The sequence below is a fragment of the Protobothrops mucrosquamatus genome, unplaced genomic scaffold (assembly GCF_001527695.2).
Source record: "Protobothrops mucrosquamatus isolate PMUCROS unplaced genomic scaffold, P.Mucros_1.0 scaffold33, whole genome shotgun sequence".
Lineage (NCBI taxonomy): Eukaryota > Metazoa > Chordata > Lepidosauria > Squamata > Viperidae > Protobothrops > Protobothrops mucrosquamatus.
The window spans coordinates 2,071,174-2,094,764 of NW_015386417.1; the positions used below are offsets into that span (position 1 = coordinate 2,071,174).

The 23,591-nt window shown below is 40.1% G+C and overlaps 1 protein-coding gene across 2 annotated transcripts in view; it reads left to right on the forward strand.

Moving 5' to 3' along the window:
* Positions 1–833: 833 nt before the first annotated feature.
* Positions 834–23,591, forward strand: part of STAM (signal transducing adaptor molecule) — a 39,858-nt gene continuing 17,100 nt past the window's right edge. The window contains exons 1-7 of one of the 2 annotated variants that reach the window (XM_015811221.1): positions 834–1,074; positions 7,225–7,309; positions 11,129–11,204; positions 11,293–11,388; positions 12,065–12,211; positions 13,639–13,729; positions 15,245–15,437. In XM_015811221.1, the coding sequence (XP_015666707.1) occupies positions 1,035–1,074; positions 7,225–7,309; positions 11,129–11,204; positions 11,293–11,388; positions 12,065–12,211; positions 13,639–13,729; positions 15,245–15,437 (728 nt within the window). In that variant the 5' untranslated portion in view covers positions 834–1,034. The remainder of the gene's footprint in view (positions 1,075–7,224; positions 7,310–11,128; positions 11,205–11,292; positions 11,389–12,064; positions 12,212–13,638; positions 13,730–15,244; positions 15,438–23,591) is intronic. The other variant, XM_015811222.1, reaches the window with a different exon arrangement.

The following is a 23,591-nucleotide window of genomic DNA, read 5'->3' on the forward strand; positions in this document are numbered from 1 at the left end:
TCAAGATTACCATTGTAGGAAATATAGGAGGATGGAGCTGTAAGCATATTGCTCTGTGCTCACGTATGAAAGGCAGGATAAACATCTAAAACATTAACTGCTACTGCTATTGTATTTTATTATTTTTTAGATTTATTATTATTAATTTATTTACTAATTACTAATTTATTAGTAATTACAGGTTCATGTATTGTTAATGTAGTGCTCTCTTGAGCTAATGGCTGAAATAAAGGTTTTGATTTCATACAAAATTTCTCCTAATAGGCAATTGGAATCTGTCTTCCAATTATTGAAATCTATTATAGTACAGTGTTCCATTTAATTTACTTTTAAATAAAGGCCTTCTATAAAATACTTGTCTTTTTTCAAGTACTTGAAAGAGTACAGCAGGTAGTAAGGCCCAAAAAAATACCACACAGTAACACAATGCAAGATTTGATTCAAATTTCTTCTCATTTATTCGAACAATTCGCCCTACGTCCACCGACTACTGTATTCTTAGCTTCAACCGCAGCAGACACTTTAAAAACAAAAACGTGGACTCTACTGCCTAAATGGCCCTTCCATCTCTATGATTTTTGAGCCCGAGGGGGCCTCATTGGAGGGCCCACGGCTCTTGCCCTGACCAAGCCTGAGATTATTCAATGTTTTACTTCACCCGTATATCCCTATGCACTCACGCAACACATTTTGACATGTAGAGGAAGCTGGTGAAAAGTGTAAAACCTTTTTCCTCAGCCTTGGCAGTTGAAATGCCGGACTTCAGGCAATGCAGAAGACACCTATTCCTCTCTCCCGACATGCATTGCGTGGCCGGTTCCCACGGAGGCGGTGTCTGGAGCGCCAAGCGGAGAAAGAAAGAGGAGCTCCGGGAGAAGAGCGTGGAGCGGGTGCGGGGTGGAGCTTGGTCCGCTTCGGGTCGCTGGTCCTTCAGTCGAGCCGTCGGTGTCCGTCTTCTGTACTACCTCACAAAGTCGGGGACGCGGGGAGCGGGCGGTACTGGCCTTGCTGAGCCGCTCGCCCACCCCGGAAAAATGCCTCTCTTCACCAGCAACCCCTTCGATCAGGATGTGGGTAAGTGTGAGGGAGGCCCACCTGTCGTCATGCCAGCCTGGGCCCTGTCCGGAGCTGCCCTCTTCCTGGACTTCGGCCCTCGCCATGTCGTCATCAGGGTCTTTGTGAGGCTCTGCTTCACCCTTCCCCACAATGGGACCGCGTCTGCTCCCTTCGTCGAAGAATGCCCTGCCTTGGATTTTGTTCTGGGGACTGGAGCAAAGCGGACTTGGGTTCCCTGAATTAGGCCAGCCGTGTTTAAAACCAACCTTTCTGGGACACGGTGCCCTTCAGAATCATTAATCAGTTTCCTTCATCCCCGGTCCGGGGGTCTTGGAAGTGGGGAAAAGTTCCCCTTTATCCTTATTTTCTATCTTAAACCGTTTATAGCGTGAACCCGCTTAGTGTTTTTAACGTTATTTTCATTATCCGAGGAATTTACTCCTCCCCCCCCCGCAAATTGAGGGTGATCCAGAATTAGCCACGTTTGCAAAATAAACTATTCTCCCAAAATAATAGCGCAAGTAATTAATTTTAGTGCCATATACCATATGGGATTTTGAACTGTATTGTCTTATGTTTAGAAACATTAAATGGAAATGTACTACCTATTGTACTTTTTAAATAGTATTTCTTTAGTTTTTCTCTTGAAGCTTTAACTCTTTTCAGGAACTTTTTAAGCTGATACTACTTCAGCATCATGTTTGAATATTATATGATATTAGTGGTTTTCAGTTTTATTGGCTCACTGGCTTTTTCTGTTGTAAATAGATCTAAGAAAGCCTTATAATAATGAAATAGCTATTGTCTTATGTAGACTTTCATCTGTGTGATGAGGAGCACTCTTATAGTAACATTGCCTATTGCATATTATAACTAAAGGATGTTTACCATTTTCATATTTTATAGTGCCTTTGGTGTAAAAAATTTATGCAATGCAGCTATATTGTTATATTGCAAAATTGGTTTGCTTATTTGCAGTGAATGATTAAATAACTCTTCTTTTTCCAAGAGAAAGATGTGAACGGAAAGTCCAGAGGTTAAGGCAGAGTTTAGGCAACTTGGTATTTTAAGCCAACATATATTATCCTTGGTCAACATTGCCAAAATATCTGAAGAGATTGGTTCATCAAAATCTTTTCCATACAGAGTACAATACTAAGAACCTTCAGATTTAGAGTTATATGATATGTAGACAAATGGAAATGCAGACTACTGTAATTTGTTGCCAACAAAGCATGAAGAATATTCAACAATTATGAAATAAATTTAATTCTGTTTATAACTTCATTAGTTACACACAGTCATCAGTGATTCATAGGAACTTGTGACAGGTTTGTCACAAGGCTGCATTAGTTAATATGCAGTAAACTGAAACAATATATGAATGGAAAGTGCTTCATTTGTGTTAAAGTCTACACTGAGAAATTCAAGGATGACTTCTCGGAGTGACACAATGAATGTTTTGACAAGCACTGCCTTGTTTTATCAAGCTGGTAGAGAAGCAATTTGTTAATAGATCATATTCTCCTATCTACATTTTATTTTTCTACCAGGATTTTCTAGCAGAGAATTTAGGAACAGGCATTTGTTTGTAAGCTCTTAAAATCACCTCCCCATACCTTCCTGCTATAATGAGTTGTTTAAATAAATGGACTTTCAAGATTTGAAATTAAGGCATAGAATCAGAAAAAGAGAACGAGATATAGCTAAATCTATACCTTATTATATCATATTTATATTATTATATCTCTTGATATCTCTCTATTCTTGCAAAAAATAACATCTATATACTGCTTCATAAACTGTCTTTTTGTTCCTTAAACATCTCAACTCTTTCCTTTGAGAGGCTAATTAACTCCATCCAACTATAATTTTTTCTGTTTTTCCCATTCCTCTGAAGCCTTTCACTTTTCGTTTATATATCATTCGCTATTCAATCCTCATTCATTCTGTCAATGTGAGTAGATCACTTAGGTCTTTTTTATTGGTCATTCAGTTTTGTAATTTATTCACATTCATTCAGCATCCATTTTTTTATTGTATGCACCACACATGTCACCCACTCCCACTTCATATAAATTTTATGCTTCTTCTGGCATAACCATTGTTTATTTTCATACAACATAGTATGAAGCAGGTCCATGACCTGTTAGGTTCCAGGCCCCACATGAGGCCGGCGAACAAGCAAAGCTTCATCTGTGCATGTGCAGGATCTAGTTTGCACATGAAACCATTCCCCCCGTCCCCCTGTCTGTGGAAGACAGTTTTTCTTCTGAAACTGGTCCCTAGTGTCAGAAAGGTTGGGGACTGCCGAAGTAAGGTACATAATTTTTTCTTGATTTTTTGCCATTTCTATACAGGTATTTCTTGACTTACGACCACAGTTGAACCCATTTCTTTTGTTAAATGAAACATTTATTAAGTGAATTTTGCCCCATTTTACGACTTTTCTTTCCACAGTTGTTAAGTAAAGCTGGCTTCCCTATTGACTTTGCATGTCAGAAGATCACAGAAGGTGATCACATGATCCTGGGATATTGCAGCTGTCACAAATATGAGTCAATTGCCAAGCATCTGAATTTTGATCATGTGATCATGAGGATACTGCAATGTCATAAGTGTGAAAAATGATCATTTTTTTCAATCCTGTTGTAACTTTGAATGCTCACTAAATGAACTATTGTAAGTTGAGGACTACCTGTATAACTTACAATAATTGTGTTTTTTACATTTATGCTTTCATAACTTGTCTTTTTATAAGGGAATAATAATGACATTCTTCATCGGGTAAGCTTATTCACACATGAATAAGCAAACCATAGCCATATTTTGATATTTTTCCTGCTACCCTGTTTACAATTTCAGCCATATTATTTTACAGGGTTCTCACAGTATTAAAGTATTTTAAAATAAAGGACATAAATAGTTTTGATTGTAATGTAGCATGTAAGACTTTTTTTTTAAAAAAAATCCATTATAGTTCTTTCTTCCTCTCAGTAGCCTTCAGTTTTAAGATGGTGACTATATGCTATTCAGTTTACAAGGCTTTTATATCTTGTATGCTGGCTGAAAATTGGAGCAAACTAAAAATGAAATAGATAATAACTAGCAGTGACATATGGAAGATGAACATTATGGATAAAACAGTGTTTTATTTAATTACTTTAATTCTGACTGATTATGTATTATGGCTAGTGCCACATATTTATTTGTTTATATCCTGCTTATATTATTTTTACAAATAACTCAAGACGGCGAACATATCCAACACATCTTCCACCTCCTATTTTCGTCACAACAACAACCCTGTGAACTGAATTGGGCTGAGAGAGAGTAACTTTCCCAAGGTCACCCAGTTGGCTTTCATGGCTAAGGCAGGATTTGAATTCATGTTCTCTTGCTTTCTAGCCTGGTGCCTTAACCACTATACCAAACTGGCTCTCTGCGTATTCTACTAAGTTACATACTCCCTTATGCTTAGGCACCATTATGAATAGTTGGATTCACATCATTGAATGCCACACTTAGGTTAATTAAGGTTTTGTATTTCTTGTGTCTGTAAAGCTATAATAATTTATATTTTAATTAAGAGGAGTAGCATGAAAATATTATATTCTGCAAGTAAATTTAAGATCTTTTAAGACACGGTTTGTTTCTTTTTTTATGTTTTAATTTTTTTTGTATGGTTAGCAACAAACCAAAAGACCCCTTAGGGCTTATTTTCGGGGGATGTCTGACTTTGTGGCCGCCCACTCACTCCATCCCACTGTCTGGTTGCTCGTAGCTGCAGCGGGGCAGGAGAGCATGCATGGCACTGGTGCTGCCGCCATGAGGTGAGGTGAGGCAGGTGGGGGGATGGAGCTGCCCCAACTGCCCCACACCCACTTACCTCAAGGTCGCCGCAGCCAGGGCACTTCCCGCTCAGCAACCTCCCCCTGCTTGTTCAATAACCTGGATGCCTGCCTGCCCACCTTTTCCCTTTCATTCCCCTCCTGAGCTGGAGGATGTGTGGAGGAGGCTCGGTCTCCTTGCCCGATCCCCTTCTGCTCTTTTGGAGCCCGGGGGGAAGTGACGGCGAAAGGCCTCTGCTGCTGCTGCGCATCAGCTGCGTCTACTATTGGAAGGACTTTCTTTGGTCTGGGCCACCTCCGGTTCGCTTTGCCGATCTCCTCCCCGGCAACAGCTGCCTCCGCTAACTCTCCTGTGGCTTGCACCATGACCAGGCGGCTCAAGCCTCCCCTGCCACTTCCCTCCACCTGCCCCACACTTTCCTTTTGCAAGCAGACGAAGATTCTAGTCTCCATCATTTCTTCATCAGGGCAAAAAGTGTTTGGGCGCTTATGGAGCGCTTGGAAATGGAGCAAATTGCTCCGTTTCCAAGTACCCCATAGGAGCCCAAACACTTTTCGCCCAGAGGGAGATGGAAGCTTCGTCTGCTTGCAAATGGGCCGCTTGGAAAGAGAACTGTTCACTCCGTTTCCAAGCGCCCCATTTGCAAGCAGACAAAGCTTCCAGTCTCCCTCTGGGTGAAAAGTGCATGGCGCATCCGGATTGTCTGCCTCCTTCCCGCCTCTGCTGCAGTCCTCAGACTTCCCTGTGTTGCACCAAGGTGCTGTTGGGCTGTGGCTGCTGCCGGTCCCCATATGCTCACTGCCTCTTGTATTGGCCATGTCTACCCCCTCGGTTTTATTTTGGGGGTAGGGTTTATATTAGGTCCACCCAAAAAAATCAGGCTGGGGCTTATTTTCTGGGTGGGTCTTTTTTGGGGGGAAACACAGTAGTGCTTTAAGCTGTCCATAGTTGCTTGACAGTGTTATAGCTTTGTATACATTTAATAAATAAAACAAATTAGTGTATGGAGTAGCAATAGTGAAATCTGTTGGAATTAATAAATAATCATACTAATTGTAGAAGCACCATTAAAATAAGGATATTAGATATTCAGTTTGGTGATTATGTTTTGTGCACCTCTGAGTAAGTGTTGATTCCTATTTGCTGCCAGGGCTAATCCCTGCAGTTTTCTTGGCAAGATTTTTGGAGGTGATTTACCATTGCCTTCTTCCTAGATCTGAGATTGGCCCAAGGTCATCCAGTGTCTGGGCCTAAGACACGATTGGAACTCACAATCTCCTGGTTTTTACCCTGAGGCCTTTAATCGCTACACCAAACTGACTCTCTCAAATCTATATGCAAATAAAACCTTAGTTAGCTATAATGTGTTTGATCCATTATTATGAAAGTTTTTTCAGTATATAATTTGAATTATATTTTGCACATGCAATTTCCTGGAGCAGGTAAGTTCTAAATTTTAAGTTTTAATGTAGGACATATATGGATTGCTGATATTAATGATATAATTTTATTAGTTGTAGCACTACTATCAGAGTAACTGTTGAATAAGTTTCATTTTTGAGGTTTTACGTTTGTAATATGGAATAAAAAATAAATATTGATCTGTAATCTTTGAGAGAAACCATCTTTACTTAGATTGAAATAGTATGCAGTCTTCGTACTTGGACAAGTATTTACAAAATAGAAATGCAGGATAAAAATCAAACAAATATTTTTTAGAAGGTGTGTTGTATCATGGGGATGATTGGCAAGTTCAGCATGATCTGTAAGGCTTTGGATTAGACGGTATAATTATGCATGATTACAACAGATGGGAAAGAACTACAGAACACTCACAATTATTGTCACATATTTTCCTCTATTTTTGTGAACTAAAGACATGGGGTCGCGATGGGTCAGACACGACTTTGCAACTAACAACAACAAAGACTTTGACCCACTTTTTGTGTTGTTCCTAGCTAGACTTAGAAGTCAGAAATTATGAATAGTTCTAAACTGTTTAAAAGCAAATATAGAGCATGTAACGAGAAACAAATTATTACTGGCTTGCAAGATCTGCAATTATAGCTGGTAGCATAAATGTGTTGATTTGATGAAGCAATGTGTTAATGTTTTCAGTAATGAAATTCTGCTGTTAAATATGTTCACATTGCAAATATACATTCTTAAAATAGTAAAAAAATGCTATGCCTGCTTAAAAGAAAACTACCATCTTTTAACAGTAGAATGACATATTCACTTAAAAATTATCGTATTTAATTCAGCACAATTTTGATACTAAATTTTTACTCATACTTCACTTTTCTTTTTGTTAAGAGAAAGCAACTAGTGAAATGAATACTGCTGAAGATTGGGGACTCATCTTAGATATCTGTGATAAAGTTGGACAATCACGGACTGGGTAAATATTATCATGTTTAAATTAATTTGGCAATATTTGAAATAAAGAGCTTAGAAATCTAAAATGTGTAAGGCACCGCTTGGGGCAAACATAACATTGTATGTGATAATGCTCAGGTTTGCAAATTGTTTATAGTTTTAGCTTTTTTTGCAGAAGGATAGGAAATTTAAGAATGCATTTAGTAGAATTGTGTGTGGCTAATATAGAATAGTTTATTAATCTTGCATTAGGCAGCCCATAATTGTATCTTTCAGTTATTACAGTATTCATGTACTCTTCTAATTGCAATTGATCTTGTAAATAATGCAGTACTTGTTATTTTCAAAATAAGCATTTCCAAAGCACTCTGATAGTTGAATTCTAAGAGTTGGCATCTAATCATCATAATCAAAGCATTGAAGTAACTGAGCAGTTTGCTATTTTTTTTCTGTTGGGCTGCTAAAATACTTTTACCTGATGTATAAAATTGTATTAAATAAAATAAAATTAATTTTATTTCTGTTTTTATAAAAAATATCCAATACTCTTAATAGCATTTTGGAAATTAGATTGAAAAAAACAGTGTATTTTAACAGAATTGTTTGGTATATAATTTGTTGTAATTTGTTCTTTTACTTCATTACTTCATCTTTTACTTCATATTTCTCTTATAGTCTTTTATTTCAGTTGATTTCATGAAAAAAACTATGGACACAAATACAAACCAATTTTATCCATTTAGTTTGCCGTAATGAATTTGTATGTTTTAGTTGGTGTTACACCATGTTAATTTCTTTGTTCTTGAATTTGTTTGAAAGAAGTTACATTATTTGAAACAAATCTTATGAATAAGGAAACTTTAAGAAATACTGTGCAGTATGGAGTATCGTATATAAGGCGTAGAAATTTAAAAGTTTCATTGAGCAGGGTAAAGACTCAGACCTTAAATTACTACTTGAATTTTATTTTTCCACTGCAGGGTATCATTCTGTATAATAATAGAATTATTTGTTAACATTATTTTAATTTAGCCTGAAATTATGTCTTCTTCATTTCTATGACTTGATATAAACTTTAAGATTATTGAAATGTACATACAGTATAGTATTTGTTCTAGTATGATAGGCACAGATAGTGCTATTTTTGAAATGATAATTTCAGAATAGTAATATGTACAATAGCTTTTAATGTGTTTTGATTTTAAAATAGGTTAAAGGGTTAAAAGAATATTAAAAGCACTTTACAATTATGAACAAATAGTTCTAGATAAAAAAATCGAACTTTCTGGAAGCAAATCATTTATATAAATATAACTTTCTAAGTCTTGTACTATTTAAATAAATCAACACTTTGAAACCAAGGTTTGTCATATAATTTAGGATATATATCTTGCTACATTTATCTTTTATTACTGCTTGATGGATTATTTACAATGCGTTTCTGTAACATTATTGTAGATATTACCACAAGGCTGCAATACTGAGGCCTTTGTTGACATGCTGTATATTAGTACTATTTAAAGGTTCTTTTGTGTTACATCAGTGTGATTCAATGTTGCTATGAGAATTGCCCTTTAGGTACATTCAGACCTATGAGTCCCTAAACTAAGCAAAATTAAAATTCAACTTACTTATTTTTCAAGTAAGACTTTTAAATTATGGAGTGCAGTTGAATTATTTGTTTAATTAAATACATAAGTTTCAGTTAACCAGTAGAAAAGCAGAATGAAATGATTGTCATTAAACAACAAAATAAATATGGTTGTAATGATAATATTCATTTTATTACAAGCCTTCCTTCATTTGACATATAAAATAAGAACATAATCATTTTACCAAAAGTATAATGGAGACTACTGCCTGGAATATAACAAGATTTGAGTTCCATAAAGTGTGAAATAATCATATTATTTGGCTTGTGTTTTATAATTAGTAGTGCCAAAATGATGCAGCAATTTACAAAACATAGAGGCCACCAAATAAAGATATCCCATATGAAGTATAATTAAACTACTGTTCCCTTCAGCTGCATATTGATATTTGATGAAAAATACTGTATTTTTATACCATTATTATTAATGATATTATTAATGTGTGTGTTTGTATGTGTATATATATATGAACATAGCTAATATTTCTGTCTTCTATTTTCTCCACAACAACAGCCTTGTGAGGGGGTTAGTCTGAGAGAGACACTGGTCCAAAATCAGCCAGCTTTCATGCTTAAAGGAGGACTAGAACTCACAAACTCTAGGTTTCAGCATCTACACCAAAGTGATTCTACATGTTAACATAATCTGTCAGGCCTAAGCTCAGGCCTAAGCTCAAAAATGATAAAGTGAAATTGAATCAAGTTCATTCACTGACTTTTGCTGTCTTTCTCCCACTGCTGACAGGGCATATCCAGTCTTACCCTATAGTATGGGAGACAGTTGCTGGTCATTCCGGGCTTTTTTCCAAGGCTCTTGCACTATTCATCATGAAATATTTGTTAGGCTTTCCCCCCAACAATTTTTCTCATATTCATTCACATTAAATACCTCTTGGATAGAATTTTGAGATGTTGTTTGGGATTTGTTTGAATTTTAAGTGAAGCAGATTATTTGGATTCCTTCAATATTGTTTTCTGGTAGATGGGCTGTGTTGGTATCTAGATAGTGGGAACATAACCCCGTTCATCCATAGATCTCTCAGCAGCTTTTGATATCAACAGCAGTGCTATTGTATTGGACCATCTGTGGGTTGGGAGTTGGAGGAACTTTTTTTTCAGTGGTTCATTTCTATCTTAATAATGGCAATTCCAATCACCAGCGGTAGAGAAGAAGCAGTTCTATTACTGGGTGCCCTGTCTGTGTTGCAACAGGACTCTGTTTCTCCACACTACAAATCAGCATGCATAAGACATTTGGAGGAGGTCATACGCTGTTTTAGGGTGAGGTATTATCTATGGACTGATGATATTCAATTGAACACCTGCTACTTTAGATCATCCTGCAGATGCTATTGAAGTCCTAATCCAATGTATATGTAATGGCATGTAAGAATGACCTTGGGAGGCAGGAGAAAAGGCCATAAACTTGACAGTGGCATGACAAGTGGTGGCTGAATCGGCAGAAAGAATGTGGGTGTGAGAAATGTCTCAGAAGGGACTTTCCCTAGTTTCTTGTAAGGCGAGGGAAGGAGAGATGTACTTTCAGACTTGGGAAGATTCTGTTAATGTAACCTTACAATAAAGTTGTACTTCTGGGTGTGCTTTTTGTCTGGATTATCTTGCAAATTTGACAGTGTGGAAGTTGTGAGATCTGGATGGATAGAACAAACTCCCAGCTAGAGGTAATTGATGTTTGTCCTGAAACACCCTGGCTTCAAGTCTGTTGGCTTTGGATGGAATCATTGTTCTCCTGAGAGGAAGGTCCACCCAGGACCTATATCTCTTGCTGGAATGTCAGGTGGGAACCATGGCCAGGATGACATTTGATGAGCTGAGGCTGGTTGGGCCAACTAGTTCTTTACCTAGGCTGGGATGTTTTTGGCAACAATAAATTACGAATTTATCACCATCCATTTAGATGGTTGTACACATGGCTAGTTTGAAAACAACTCAGTTGATGCAGTATACCACAGGGATGCTAATGGATAAGAACTACTATGCAAGCATAACAGCTTTTTCTCCTGTTTGTTGCATTGGCTGCCAATTATCTCTTGAATCCAATTCAGAGGGCTATTTTTAACCTATAAAGTCCTCAGTGCCTTTGCTTCAGGGTATCTTAGGAATTGTCTCCTTCAGGCTGTAGCAGCTTTGGTCAATATATTTTAAAACCTACTTATTTTATTTGCTTAGACCTAAGGACTGTCTTCGTTCTATTATGAAGAGGGTGAACCACAAGGATCCTCATGTTGCTATGCAGGCATTGACAGTACGTAGCTTTTTATTTTTTTAAGAAAATTTTAAAATAAATTTAAATAGTTAAATACCTAATCTCGATTTTTCCCTCTTATCTTTAGCTTCTTGGAGCATGTGTCTCAAATTGTGGTAAAATATTTCATTTGGAAGTATGTTCAAGAGATTTTGCAAGCGAAGTAAGCAATGTACTAAATAAGGTAATGTAGTTTAAAGTTGGTTATACAGCTGTCAGTTTAGAGGAATTATAGTATGAGAGATAGATACACTTCACCATGAATAATATACATATGGATAAATAACTATATGATTATAATAGGAATGCTGTTCTTTAGCAAAAATATAATCAAGGATTTTTAAGTTGAAGTGAGCACTAATTCACAAAATGAATTGGTCCTTAATGTGCTTATATGCTTTTGTCAAATTATCAGATAGAAATCAAGGTTGGGAAGGGAAGACAGTAAAAAGCCCTCCAATGTTTTAATTCTAGCTATCAGAAATCTCAGTGTATATATAACTGTATTGATCTGAATAAATTCCAAGGAAATGATGTTCATATTGTCTGTACACTTGTTAATTGAATGCAGTATTTAAACAGAATTTTGTGATAATGAAAATCAGTCATTAAAGTTTATGAAACTCTTAAAAGAACTGAGTGAGTCCCCTATGGAAGCCTGAAAAAAACTGGCTACTTTTAAGAATAGCCAAGAAGTTTATATATTTGCATGAGGTTCAAAGCACTTTTTCAAAAACATTTTTGAAAAATGGTTTTGTACCCTCTGAATGCTTTTAGAAATTAGTCCATTTATCCTATGATATCAGGTAATTAAGGCTGAGTCTGATGATCTTATAGTAAATATGTTACGCTTTTCACAGGGTCATCCAAAGGTCTGTGAAAAGTTAAAAGCCCTCATGGTGGAATGGACAGATGAATTCAAGAATGATCCTCAACTTAGTCTAATATCTGCTATGATAAAAAACCTTAAGGAACAGGGTGTCATGTTTCCAGTTATTGGTTCACAGGTATAGTGGTAATAAATAACTATTATATTTGTATTCTTACAAACTGTTCTTGCTTCCTCCATTTCTACTGCTTTTGTACTTCTAGTACATGTCTATATACTACTTCATAATAATCTTTTGTTTTTTTAAATTACATCTTTCTTTTTTTTGACCTTCATTAGTTACATCATTTTTTATTTATTTTATTTTTATTCCACCTTTATTTTTTTATAAATAACTCAAGGATGTGAATATATCTAATACTTTTTCTTCCTCCTATTTTCCTCATAACAACCCTGTGAATGGGTTGGGCTGAGAGAGAGTGTCTGGTCCAAAAATCACCCACATGTTTTTAATACTAAAATCTAACTATAATTTCCTTAGTCTTTCTCTTTCTCTTGCACCATTCACTTTTCCTTTATATGGAAGGAATGAAATTTAATTATCTCTGTAGAACTGGTTCACTTCAACATACTTCTTTCATATTGTTCACTCAGTTGGTATTCAGTCCATATTTGTTCAGCATTTAATTATTCTTCATCCTATCTTGTTTATCATACACATTTCTCAAGTAAACAATTTGCACTGTATTGATTTCCTGTCTCAGGCAACCAACTTGGTTTCTTATACATTGTTTTTCAGATCCGCCAGTTCATAATACAATTTGCCTAATGTTTGCTGCTACTCATTTGGGTTCTCAGTCACTGAAGAAGGAATTGACAAGACCTAACTTGACATCTTCTGATCCTCTAAAAAAATTTTACCACCGCTTGCGCTTTTGCGAGCAGTAAAACCTGCCATTGTTACTATATTCAGGACTATTGATTTTAAAACTGATACTGTGCCAGAAGCTGTCAGAGTTATGTAGCCTGAGTGGTGAAGAAGCATGTCTAGTGAAGCCTAAATACCACCAGCACTCACGAACCCTCCTCTAACCTTGAAAAATTGCATGCCTGACCTGTTGTAGCAACTATAAACTACTTTTTTCCTCAGCAAAGAAATCAGTGAAGCAAACATAATGAAATATCACATTCATATCCATAGGTGCTATTTTTTATAATGACAAAAGCATTTAAGTGCAAAAAGATTTTGCTTTTTTAATAAATGAATAAGTTACTATTACCTAGTTAACATAGATTATATTCTTATATTTTAGGTGTTACATGTTTATTGAATCTCAAACAGATACACCAAGGTCTGTCAATTCCTGTCATGCTTACATACCATGAAGTTAGGCTGAAACTTAAGTTATTTTTTTTTTCTGAGTGGCTGTTTGGAAAATTGTGCTTTTTAGAACAGTATGCTCCCTTCATAGACCATTGCTCTATTTGACTTTTCAAAGCCAATTGGAAATAAAGAAAACAGTGGGACCATTTTTAATATATTGAATATATTGCAGTGATTTTTTTTTAAAAAAAATAAGTGTTGTCCCTCTATGTTTTGATCAGGCTGCAGAACAAGCAAAAGCAAGCCCAGCTCTAGTAGCTAAAGATCCTGGAACAGTAGCAAATAAGAAAGAAGAAGAGGATTTAGCTAAAGGTTGGTTTGAGTTAAAGACAATATAAACATTCAACATTTACAGTTTGTATTTTAAAAATCTAATAAAAACCAATGATTGTATAGTTAATATGCTTTATTAGATGATGTTTTTATATTCTTTGTATGAAAATGTAGTTTTTGAAAATGTAACATATATTCAGTGGCTTTTTGTTGTGAAATGAAAACGTAGAAAAAAAAGCTGGCCTAAACAATGATGCCAAAACACACTTGGCTTTATAACTGATATGTGGACAGATGTACTTGAACTAAAGCTTAATTATTGCTGAGGACCAATTATGAAAGAAACAACCTTTTTTCAAGGAAGTAGAGACCAGAGTATTTGGCTTAAAAAAAGAATTATTATAAAACCAGCTTTGTAAATAGGAAATCAAAAGAAAATATTAAGAGATTCTATAATGTTTACATATTATTTTAAACCTTAGTGAACATTGTTCAGAAGGGATTTTACAGAGCCTTAAAAGTAATGTAAGACTAAGACAATAACTGTGTTATCTTAATCTTATTTTACTTTCAAGGCTCTGCAGAATATATTCTGAGCAAATTCCATTAATATTTCAAATAACCTGCAAAGAAGAAGAAAATTGTTCGAAAAAGATTTCCTTCAAAATATTAAACTGCAATCCAAATAACAGCACCAGAAAATAATTCAAATGTGAGAAGTCATGAACACTAGGGACAAAATCCTAATTTCTGCACCGCATTTAATTATTGGTACATGATAATTTTACTAGTATTACTGTTATTACTTTGCATATCTGATATTGAAGATTAAGCTGACCAGAAAGAGATCAAAGAAATATGATAAACAGGATAATAATATTTGAATTGGATTAAATCCTACTTTTCCATCAGAGGAAAAAGATATTCAAGCTGGCTAATAAGAATACCATGCAACATAAATTAACAATAGAATTAATTATACCAAAAAAAGATTAAAAGCCAATAAAATCTGATGACCATTATTAATTTATTAGTCTGTTAATATGTTAGGTTAAATGGGAAATATATATTTTAAAACTGTTTTTGATGACAATGGATCGGCACTACTCCTAAGGGGAATTCCACTGCTTAGAAATGACACAGGAAAAAAGTCTTTTTTGGTTTAAACAAACAGGTCTTACATATATATCTAATATATCTTTTAAATTGATATTTGGTAGGTCTTCTCATATTTATACTTTATGAAGTATTTCCCCGTTTTTTTATTCTGCATAACCTCCTTGTCCCCCAATAATAGCTTCTTAAATTTGAGTAGTTTTTTTTTAAAAGTATGTTATTCAAGAATATTAAAATGCAGGCATGAGAATCAATTCATGAACTTTATCTGTTTTAGTAGGCATAATTGTATGTCTTCAGTATAAGTTGTGCTTGGCTAATTTAAATGAATATTGTCCTTTTTAAATTTAATTTTAAGGATATATTATGCAAAAAATCACACAACTGAAATGGCATAAATTTAATGAAAAAAATTTTTCTTTGTTTATTACTTCACAGCTATTGAATTATCACTGAAAGAACAAAGACAACAGCAAACACCACTTTCCACTCTTTATCCAAACACTACAACTCTCTCAACAAATCACAAACATGAGGGGCGAAATGTTAGAGCAATTTATGATTTTGAAGCTGCTGAAGATAATGAATTAACATTTAAAGCTGGAGAACTTATCACTGTTCTTGATGACAGGTAAAAGGAGTGTCTCTTGGACATATAGAATTGTTAAATACCTTGGTACGTACTTGTTACTTTCAGTTATCATAATGGCATTTTGATGCTGTGCAGTTCAGTAGGATGTGGCCTATGTTTTAATGATCTTTGGACTTTTTAACATTTTATATTCTTTTGATTCACTTGAATCAGAATATGCTTACCTGTTAGGCATAACTTTAGTAGACTAATGTTATTTATTTATTTTTCAGTCTTTGTGCTTTTTTTTAATGAAAGGACCCACTGAAAAGCCCTTAAATATAGTGAGCTGAATCCAAGCATAGCACTTTCAGAAAAGAAGGCCTTTTTATGTAGAAAACTGTTAGCACTATATGTGAATACAGTTATTTGTTTAATCTAGATTTCAAAAGGTTGATGGTGGTCCTTACATTTAAATGAAAACAAGTATAATTTCCTCTTTAGATCTCCTACCTGAATATATTGAGGTTGAAGCGTAGTGGTGGGGCAGAACTGCGTTTGTGATCTGTTTTTTATTCCACTTTGAGATCTCCATACAAATGTCTGAATGGAGCTGGTCCTTTAGAGCAGATGTCCCCAATCTTTTGGGCACCTGGGAGCGGTTCTGTGGAGAGAAGGTTTTTGTGGATCATAGGAACGTGGTTTTGTGTGCTGCCTGCATCTCGCATATGGGGCTTTGCTTGTTTGTGTGGCCCGGTATTGATCCATAGACCGGGGGTTGGGGACCCCTGCTTTAGAGCATCAGAAAGTATGGTTTTGTAAGATGAGTGAGTAAGATGAGTGAGTAAGATGAGTGAGTAAGATGAGTGAGGGAAAAAATTATTTGATCCCCTGCTGATTTTGCACATTTGCCCACTGACAAAGAAATGATCAGTCTATAATTGTAATGGAAGGTTTATTTTAACATTGAGAGATAGAATAACAACTAAAAATTCAGAAAAACGTATTTCAAAAAAGTTATAAATTGATTTACCTACTAAGCCCCAACCACACTCTAGCCAACTAAACCCCATCTACATTCTAGCCTACTAAGCCCCAACTACATTCTAGCCTATTAAACCTCTAAGCCACAGCCATATTCTACCCTACTAAGCCTTTAAACCCAACCACACTCTAGCCTACTAAACCTCTAAGCCCCAGCCATATTCTACCCTACAAAATCTTTAAACCCAACCATATTCTAGCCTACTAAACCTCTAAACCCCAGCCACACACTAGCCAACTAAGCCCCAAACATACTCTAACCTACTAAGCCTACTAAGCCCCAGTCACACTCTAACGTACTAAGCCTCTAAACCCCAGCCACCTTCTAGTCAACTAAGCCTCATGCACATTCTATCCAACTAAATCCCATCCACACTCTAACCAACTAATCCCCATCCACACTCTAGCCTACTAAATCTCTAAGTCCCATCCACACTCTAACCTGCTAAACCTCTAAACCCCGGCCACAATCTAGCCTACTAAGACTCATCCACACTCTAGCCAACTAAACCCCAGCCACACTATATTCAACTAAGCCCCATCCACACTCTAGCCTACTAAGCCCCATCTACACTCTAGCCAATTAAACCACTAAGCCCCATCTACACTCCAGCCTACGAAGCCCCAACCATACTGTAGCCAACTAAGCCTGTAAACCCCAAACATACTCTAGCCTACTATACCTCTAAACCCCATCCACACTCTAGCCCTATAATCCCCCCACACACTTAAACTAGGAACATATAAAATAAAATTGAAACCACATTAACATTTTTACCAGTATATATAAAAATATGACTACAGCAACAAAATATCCACTTCCTATCCTGGAGCTATTAATGAAAGGCAACAATATGAAAGATATCTTTCATATTTTCAAACCAGATATCTTAAGACTTCTCGATGAAAGAGGGCTTATTCCCTCTGAGGCTCTCAGAAAACCACAAAAGGTCGTGAAATAGACTAATAACCTAATAATAACCAAACTATGAGCACCTTCATTCTACAGCATGTGAGATGTAGCCTCCACCGATGGGTTATCAATGCCTCCTTGCTCAGTTTAGACTAAGATCAAACTTTGGCCACGCCTCCTTGGGGCTGTCCTTCCCCAGTTTGTTCTTAGTCTCGGCTCAGTAAGGACACAACTTAGCATAGCTCCTCAATAATTTAATTGTAGTTAGCTTCAGGTGATAGAGAATTAGAAATTTCATTGATTTATTAATTTTTTTCCCTTTTAATATTTAATTATCTTGTAGAAAGATTATAAAAAGGTTTTTTTGGTTGGCTGTACTTCAGCCCTCAGGGGACTCCCTGCAGGGACGCGCTTCCCTGAGAGCCTCAGAATTGCCGTTTGCCTCCGTTCCTCTCCATTTTCGACGCTGCGAAGGGGATTCCCCTGAGCGTTTGGGAGGCCTCTTTTGTTGCTAGCATCGGCTGCCTCACGCTGTGAGGCAAGCGATTTTTTGCCTTCAAACGGCTTTTCGGCGCTGTGAGGGGATTTCCCTGAGCGCTCGGAGGCTCTTTTCCTCGGCTCGGAGCTTGGCGCGGTGCGGGGATTCCCCTCACTGCTTGCTAGCCGTCTCTTGTCCCAGGCGATTGGGCAAGAAGAGGGGATTTCCCCAGGGACGAGGAGTTTCGTCGTGCCAGAAGGTTGGGCGAGTGAGATCTTCTCCTCGTGGCCACTAGGCTCCGGTGGAGAGCGGAGGCCTGTCAACTAAGCTTTAATCGCAAGTTTGTTTTTTGTTTGCCTTATTCGCAAGGGGAGTGAAGACTGGGTGGCAGAGGCCGTGGAAGGCTTTGGCCACCTTGCAGGGCCTCATAAATCGTTCCCTTTGACTCTTGAGTCGCCATTTTGATGACCACGAGGCTTGTGGCCGCCATTTTGTTTTGAACTAGGCGTGGCCGCCATTTTGTTGGGGACTCCACACCGAGGGAGATTAGGCCTGCAAACTCAATTTACAGCCTGCTGTGTTGGGCTTTCTAGGGGGTATTCTACAATTTTCTTGGACAGTTCTAGGATTGCTGTTAGAAAGAAGATTTTCCTTCTTGTCTCCTTATCTCTAACACACTCATTGGGGGAATTTATTCCACCTGTTCTAATAGCTCGCGGCGCTGTGCCTGCAGGGCCTAAACAGGCAGCTTTACTAATCTGTCTGGCTGTTTGCCAATTGTGGTTGTCTTAGGGCGCGGGAAAGGCTCCCTCCCGGACAACTTGATCTGCGTGTTTACCCCCATTGCAGGACTTCTCTCATTTGGAGGGTCCAGCTCACAATGGCAGATGGTGTGTCTCCTCAGACCTTGCAGGGTTCAGTTGCCCCCCCCCCCCGCACAGTCAAAGCGCAGATCTTCTGATGTAGGCGCGGGGGGNCGAGGAGACACCTGGCATTGGAGAAAGAATTCTCCAGGGCACAAAGGATCAGGTCCAGTGAAGCTGACGTGGTTCCCCCTGCTTCTCTGGGCAGTTCACCATTTGAGCTTCCACCAGTGCCTTCTTATCAAGCTCCTATGGCTTGGTCTCCTCAAGGGGGAACTGAACAGGTTGGTCTCCCTTCTCCCCCTCCCAGTGTCCCACTTTTGCCTTCTGGTCCCTCAGTCCCAGTTACCTCAAACACCCCTCAGCCCGCTGAGGCCTCTACTTCTGGGGTTGCCCCTACAGAGCAAACCTTCTGGGCACAACAGTTTAAAGCCTTTATGCAACAGGCCTTCACCCAATTTATGGCATCTTCCATGGCTCAGGGACCTGCACAGGTCCCATCCACCTCACCTCCAACCTTGCCAGCAGGTCGGACGGAGGGGCTACAGTCCATAGGCTCTGGTATTTCTGAGACCTCCTCCCACCTTGGAGAGGCCGAGTCGGTTGACTTAGACGCTCCTGACCTGCCTATGTCAGAGGATGAAGAGGGTGCTTCTGATCCGGCTCCAACGTCCGGTCTATTCGATCCTTCTCTTTTCAAATCCCTTTTATTAAAGGCCTGTACCACGGCCAATTTGGTCACAGAACAGGAGCCAGAACCTTCTACGTCGACTCCGCAGGAGTCAAACCCCTTATTTACGGTGAAGGTTGTGGAAGAAAAACATGTTCCTTGCCCTGCAGTGTTCCATACCATGGTAGAGGACCAGTGGGCATCACTGTCCGCTTCCACTCAACCCAGCAGCATGGAAAGGAAACTCTTTAATGTTTCTCCAAAATTTTCTTCCCTCCTTGAGGTTCCGAAGGTGGATGCCCCGCTGACGTCTTTATTCTCTACGTCCACAGTTCCGGGTGACATGGCTGAAAACCTCAAGGCGGAGGATAAAAGATTTGAGTTTTCTCTCCGCAGAGCTCATCAGGCCTCTGCCTGGGCCATCAAGGCGGCGACTTCGTCCTTCTTTGCGAGGACCTCCATCATGTGGCTCCGTGAGTTACAGGCTTTAATTTCCCCGGATCAGGTGCGTGCGCAACAAAATCTGGGTAAACTTCTAGCTGCTGCGGAATATATTTCAGATGCATCCCTCCACTCGGTCAAACACTCAGCCAGGTCTATTGCGGCCACGGTAGCGTCTCGTAGATTCTTATGGCTCAAGCAGTGGAGGGCAGATCTTAAATCAAGATGGCGTCTGTCTACAGACACATATAAGGGTACTCAGCTATTTGGGGCGGTTTTAGAATCGCACCTAGTTGAAGGTAAGGACAAAAGGAAAACATTGGCTCACCCCTCCAAAAAGACGGATAGGAGATCCCAGCAGGAGTTCCGCAGACAGTCCTTTCGGACTGGAGCTCCCTGGGAGTGGCGGCAGCCCTTTCGAGCAGGGCAGTCCTGGGATGGGTCCAGAGGTTCCCGATCCTTTTCCCCCAGACAGGATCGACAACAGGGCCGCCAGAACACAGGAGCCAGGGGACAATACCAGAACAAGCACCCCTTTAGGGGAGCTGGAGGACGTTCGTTCAGGAGGTCCAAGTGACGCCACTATGGTTCCTCCCATAGGAGGTCGCTTGACTCTGTTCAGCGATGTTTGGGAGGTCACCACCAAGGATGCTTGGGTAAGGGAGACCATAAGGCTAGGACTAGCCTTAGAATTCCACTCCATCCCCCCAGACAGATTCGTCCAGTGTCCAACATCAAAACACGCAAACAGGGCGGGACTAGTCCCCCAGGCCATTGCCCACCTGTTAGAAATAAAGGCCATAGAGCCGGTTCCCCTAGATCAAAGAGGAAAGGGGTTTTACTCCGTTCTCTTTGTGGTCCCCAAAGCATCGGGAGGTTGGAGAGCGATCTTAGATCTGAAGGGACTGAACCATTTCATAGCCTACAGGCGGTTCAAAATGCAATCCCTCAGATCCATCCTGGCCAGTATCAGGAAGGGAGATTACCTCTGTTCCATAGATCTGACAGAGGCTTATCTTCGTGTCCCAATCAGACCACATCACCGCAAGTTCCTCCGTTTTTGCCATGCACACAGGCATTATCAGTACAGGGCTCTGCCCTTTGGTCTTTCTTCGGCCCCTCGAGTTTTCACGAAACTACTGGCGGTATTGGCAGCCCATCTCAGGTTGATACCGGTAAGAGTACAGTGCTACCTGGACGACATCATTGTCCAGTCCAGATCGTTCCGGTCAGCACAGCTGGATCTACAACTCACAATTCGGACTCTTCAGAGGCACGGCTTCTCCGTGAATTTCAAAAAGAGTCACACCATTCCGACCACTCAGATTCTTCATTTAGGCGTGGTGATAGATTCGAACCTGTGCAAGGTATATCTATCCCAAGAACGCAAGGCCAGCATCAAATCTTTAGTTCGCGATATCCAGAAAAACAAGGTGGTTCCTCTGGTACAGCTGTCTCAGCTATTGGGGAAAATGATTTCGTGTCTGGGCATAGTGCCTTGGGCTCGACTTCACTCCAGACACCTACAGTGGTTTCTCCTGCCTTTCCAGAAGAGGAACATGAGTTCCTCCGTACGGAAAGTGAGAGTTCCTCACCATACTCTATTGTCTCTCCACTGGTGGGTGTCGTCAGCCATACACAAGGGTTCGCTGTTCAAGGAGCCTCACAGGCTAGTCCTGACCACGGACGCCAGCTTGTTCGGCTGGGGCGCGTACATGCAGACTCACATGGCACAGGGACAATGGACCCAATCCGATCTCGCTCACAACATCAATTGGTTGGAGCTCAGGGCGGTACACCTGGCTCTACACCAATTTGCCCACATAGTAGCGGGAAAACACGTCCTGGTAATGACGGACAATGTTGCTACCAAGGCCCATGTCAACAGGCGGGGGGGGGACCAGGTCTTGGTCCCTCATGCAGGAGGCTCTATCCCTGGGCCTGTGGGCAGAACTCAATCTGGCATCCATTTGCGCAGAGCACATCTCCGGGGAGGCGAATCGTCAGGCTGACTCTTTGAGCAGGGTATTGATAGACCACTCAGAGTGGCGCCTGGATCCGACTCTTTTCATGAGAATAGCGGAGAGGTTCGGACAACCTCAGGTGGACTTGTTTGCCTCGTCGGTAAATGCTCAACTACCCAGATTTTTCACAAGGTTTCCATCACGGGGGGCGGAGGGGACAGATGCGCTCCGCAGTCCTTGGCCCAAGGGGCTCCTGTATGCATTCCCTCCTCTTCCTCTGATTCAGGCGGTCATCAGGAAACTGCTTTTGGAACAGGCGGAGCTGATCCTGTTGGTCCCTCACTGGCCAAGGAGGCCTTGGTTTGCAGACCTAGTGGATCTGTCGGTCTCTCCGCCATGGAAGATCCCACCAAATCTGGTCGCCCTCAGTCAAGGTCAGCTACAACATCCGGATCCGCAGTGGCTTCAGTTAGCCGCTTGGCACTTGAGCGGGAGAGCTTAGCCAGGCAGTCATTTTCCCGGGACGTCATAGCGGTAATTCAAGCCTCCAGACGTCCTTCAACTAACAGAATTTATGACGCCACATGGAGGCATTTCTGCACTTGGTGCGCCTCCCGGAGTTTGGATCCGTTGAAGGTCTCCATTCCGATTATCTTGGATTTTCTCTTAGAGGGCCTGAACAAGGGCCTGGCCTATAACACTATTCGTAGACAAATTGCTGCCTTGTCCTCAATTCTCACTTGTGAGAATCATGCACAACTGTCACATCACCCAACAGTCAAGGCTTTCCTTAAGGGAGCTGTTCACACGGCTCCCCCCGTGGTACATAGATACCCCACGTGGGATTTACCAAAGGTGTTGCAGGTTCTCACGGGGCCACCCTTTGAACCTATTAGATCTTGCTCTTTACACTTCCTTTCTCTGAAAGTCGCCTTTTTGGTTGCCATTACTTCGGCAAGGCGTATTTCTGAACTGGCTGCGCTCTCAGTCAGAGGGGACCTCTGTAACTTTCTGGATGACAGGGTGGTCCTTCGGTTGGACCCATCCTTCATCCTGAAGGTCAATACTTGGTTTCACAGGTCTCAGGACCTAGTTCTTCCAAATTTTTGTCCTCGACCATCCCATCGTCTGGAAAGGCTGTGGCACACGTTGGACGTACGACGGGCCATGCATCACTATGTAAAACGTACAGAACCTTTTCGCAGGACTAAGGCTCTGTTTGTGTCTTTCCATCCTCCTTCCAAAGGTCTGAAGGTATCATCTTCGACCATTGGAAGGTGGATCAGGGCATGCATCTCTTATGCATACAAGTCTCAGGCTCTTCAGGTTCCGGCGAATGTCACAGCTCATTCCACACGTAGTGCGGCCACGTCTGCGGCTTATTCTGCCCAGGCTTCGGTGGAAGAGATTTGTCGGGCAGCCACCTGGTCTTCTCCCTCTTCTTTTATAAGGCATTACAAACTTGATCAGTTTGCGGCAGCTGATGCGGCCTTTGGCAGGAGGGTCTTGCAGAGAGTGGTGGTGGCTCGTGATTCACAGGCCTAGACTTCCCTCCCATTGGGGGACATGGGGGTTTGGGTATGTCCCATCGGTGGAGGCTACATCTCACATGCTGTAGAATGGGCGTTGTCTTACCTGAACGCCATTTCTCAGCATGTAGATGTAGCCTCCACACCCGCCCGTGTAGGTGGGTCTAGGCTGTATTTTCAGGAGGAGTGTTGTGTCGGATCATGTGGGCTTCGCCTCGTCAATCAACAAACTGGGGAAGGACAGCCCCAAGGAGGCGTGGCCAAAGTTTGATCTTAGTCTAAACTGAGCAAGGAGGCATTGATAACCCATCG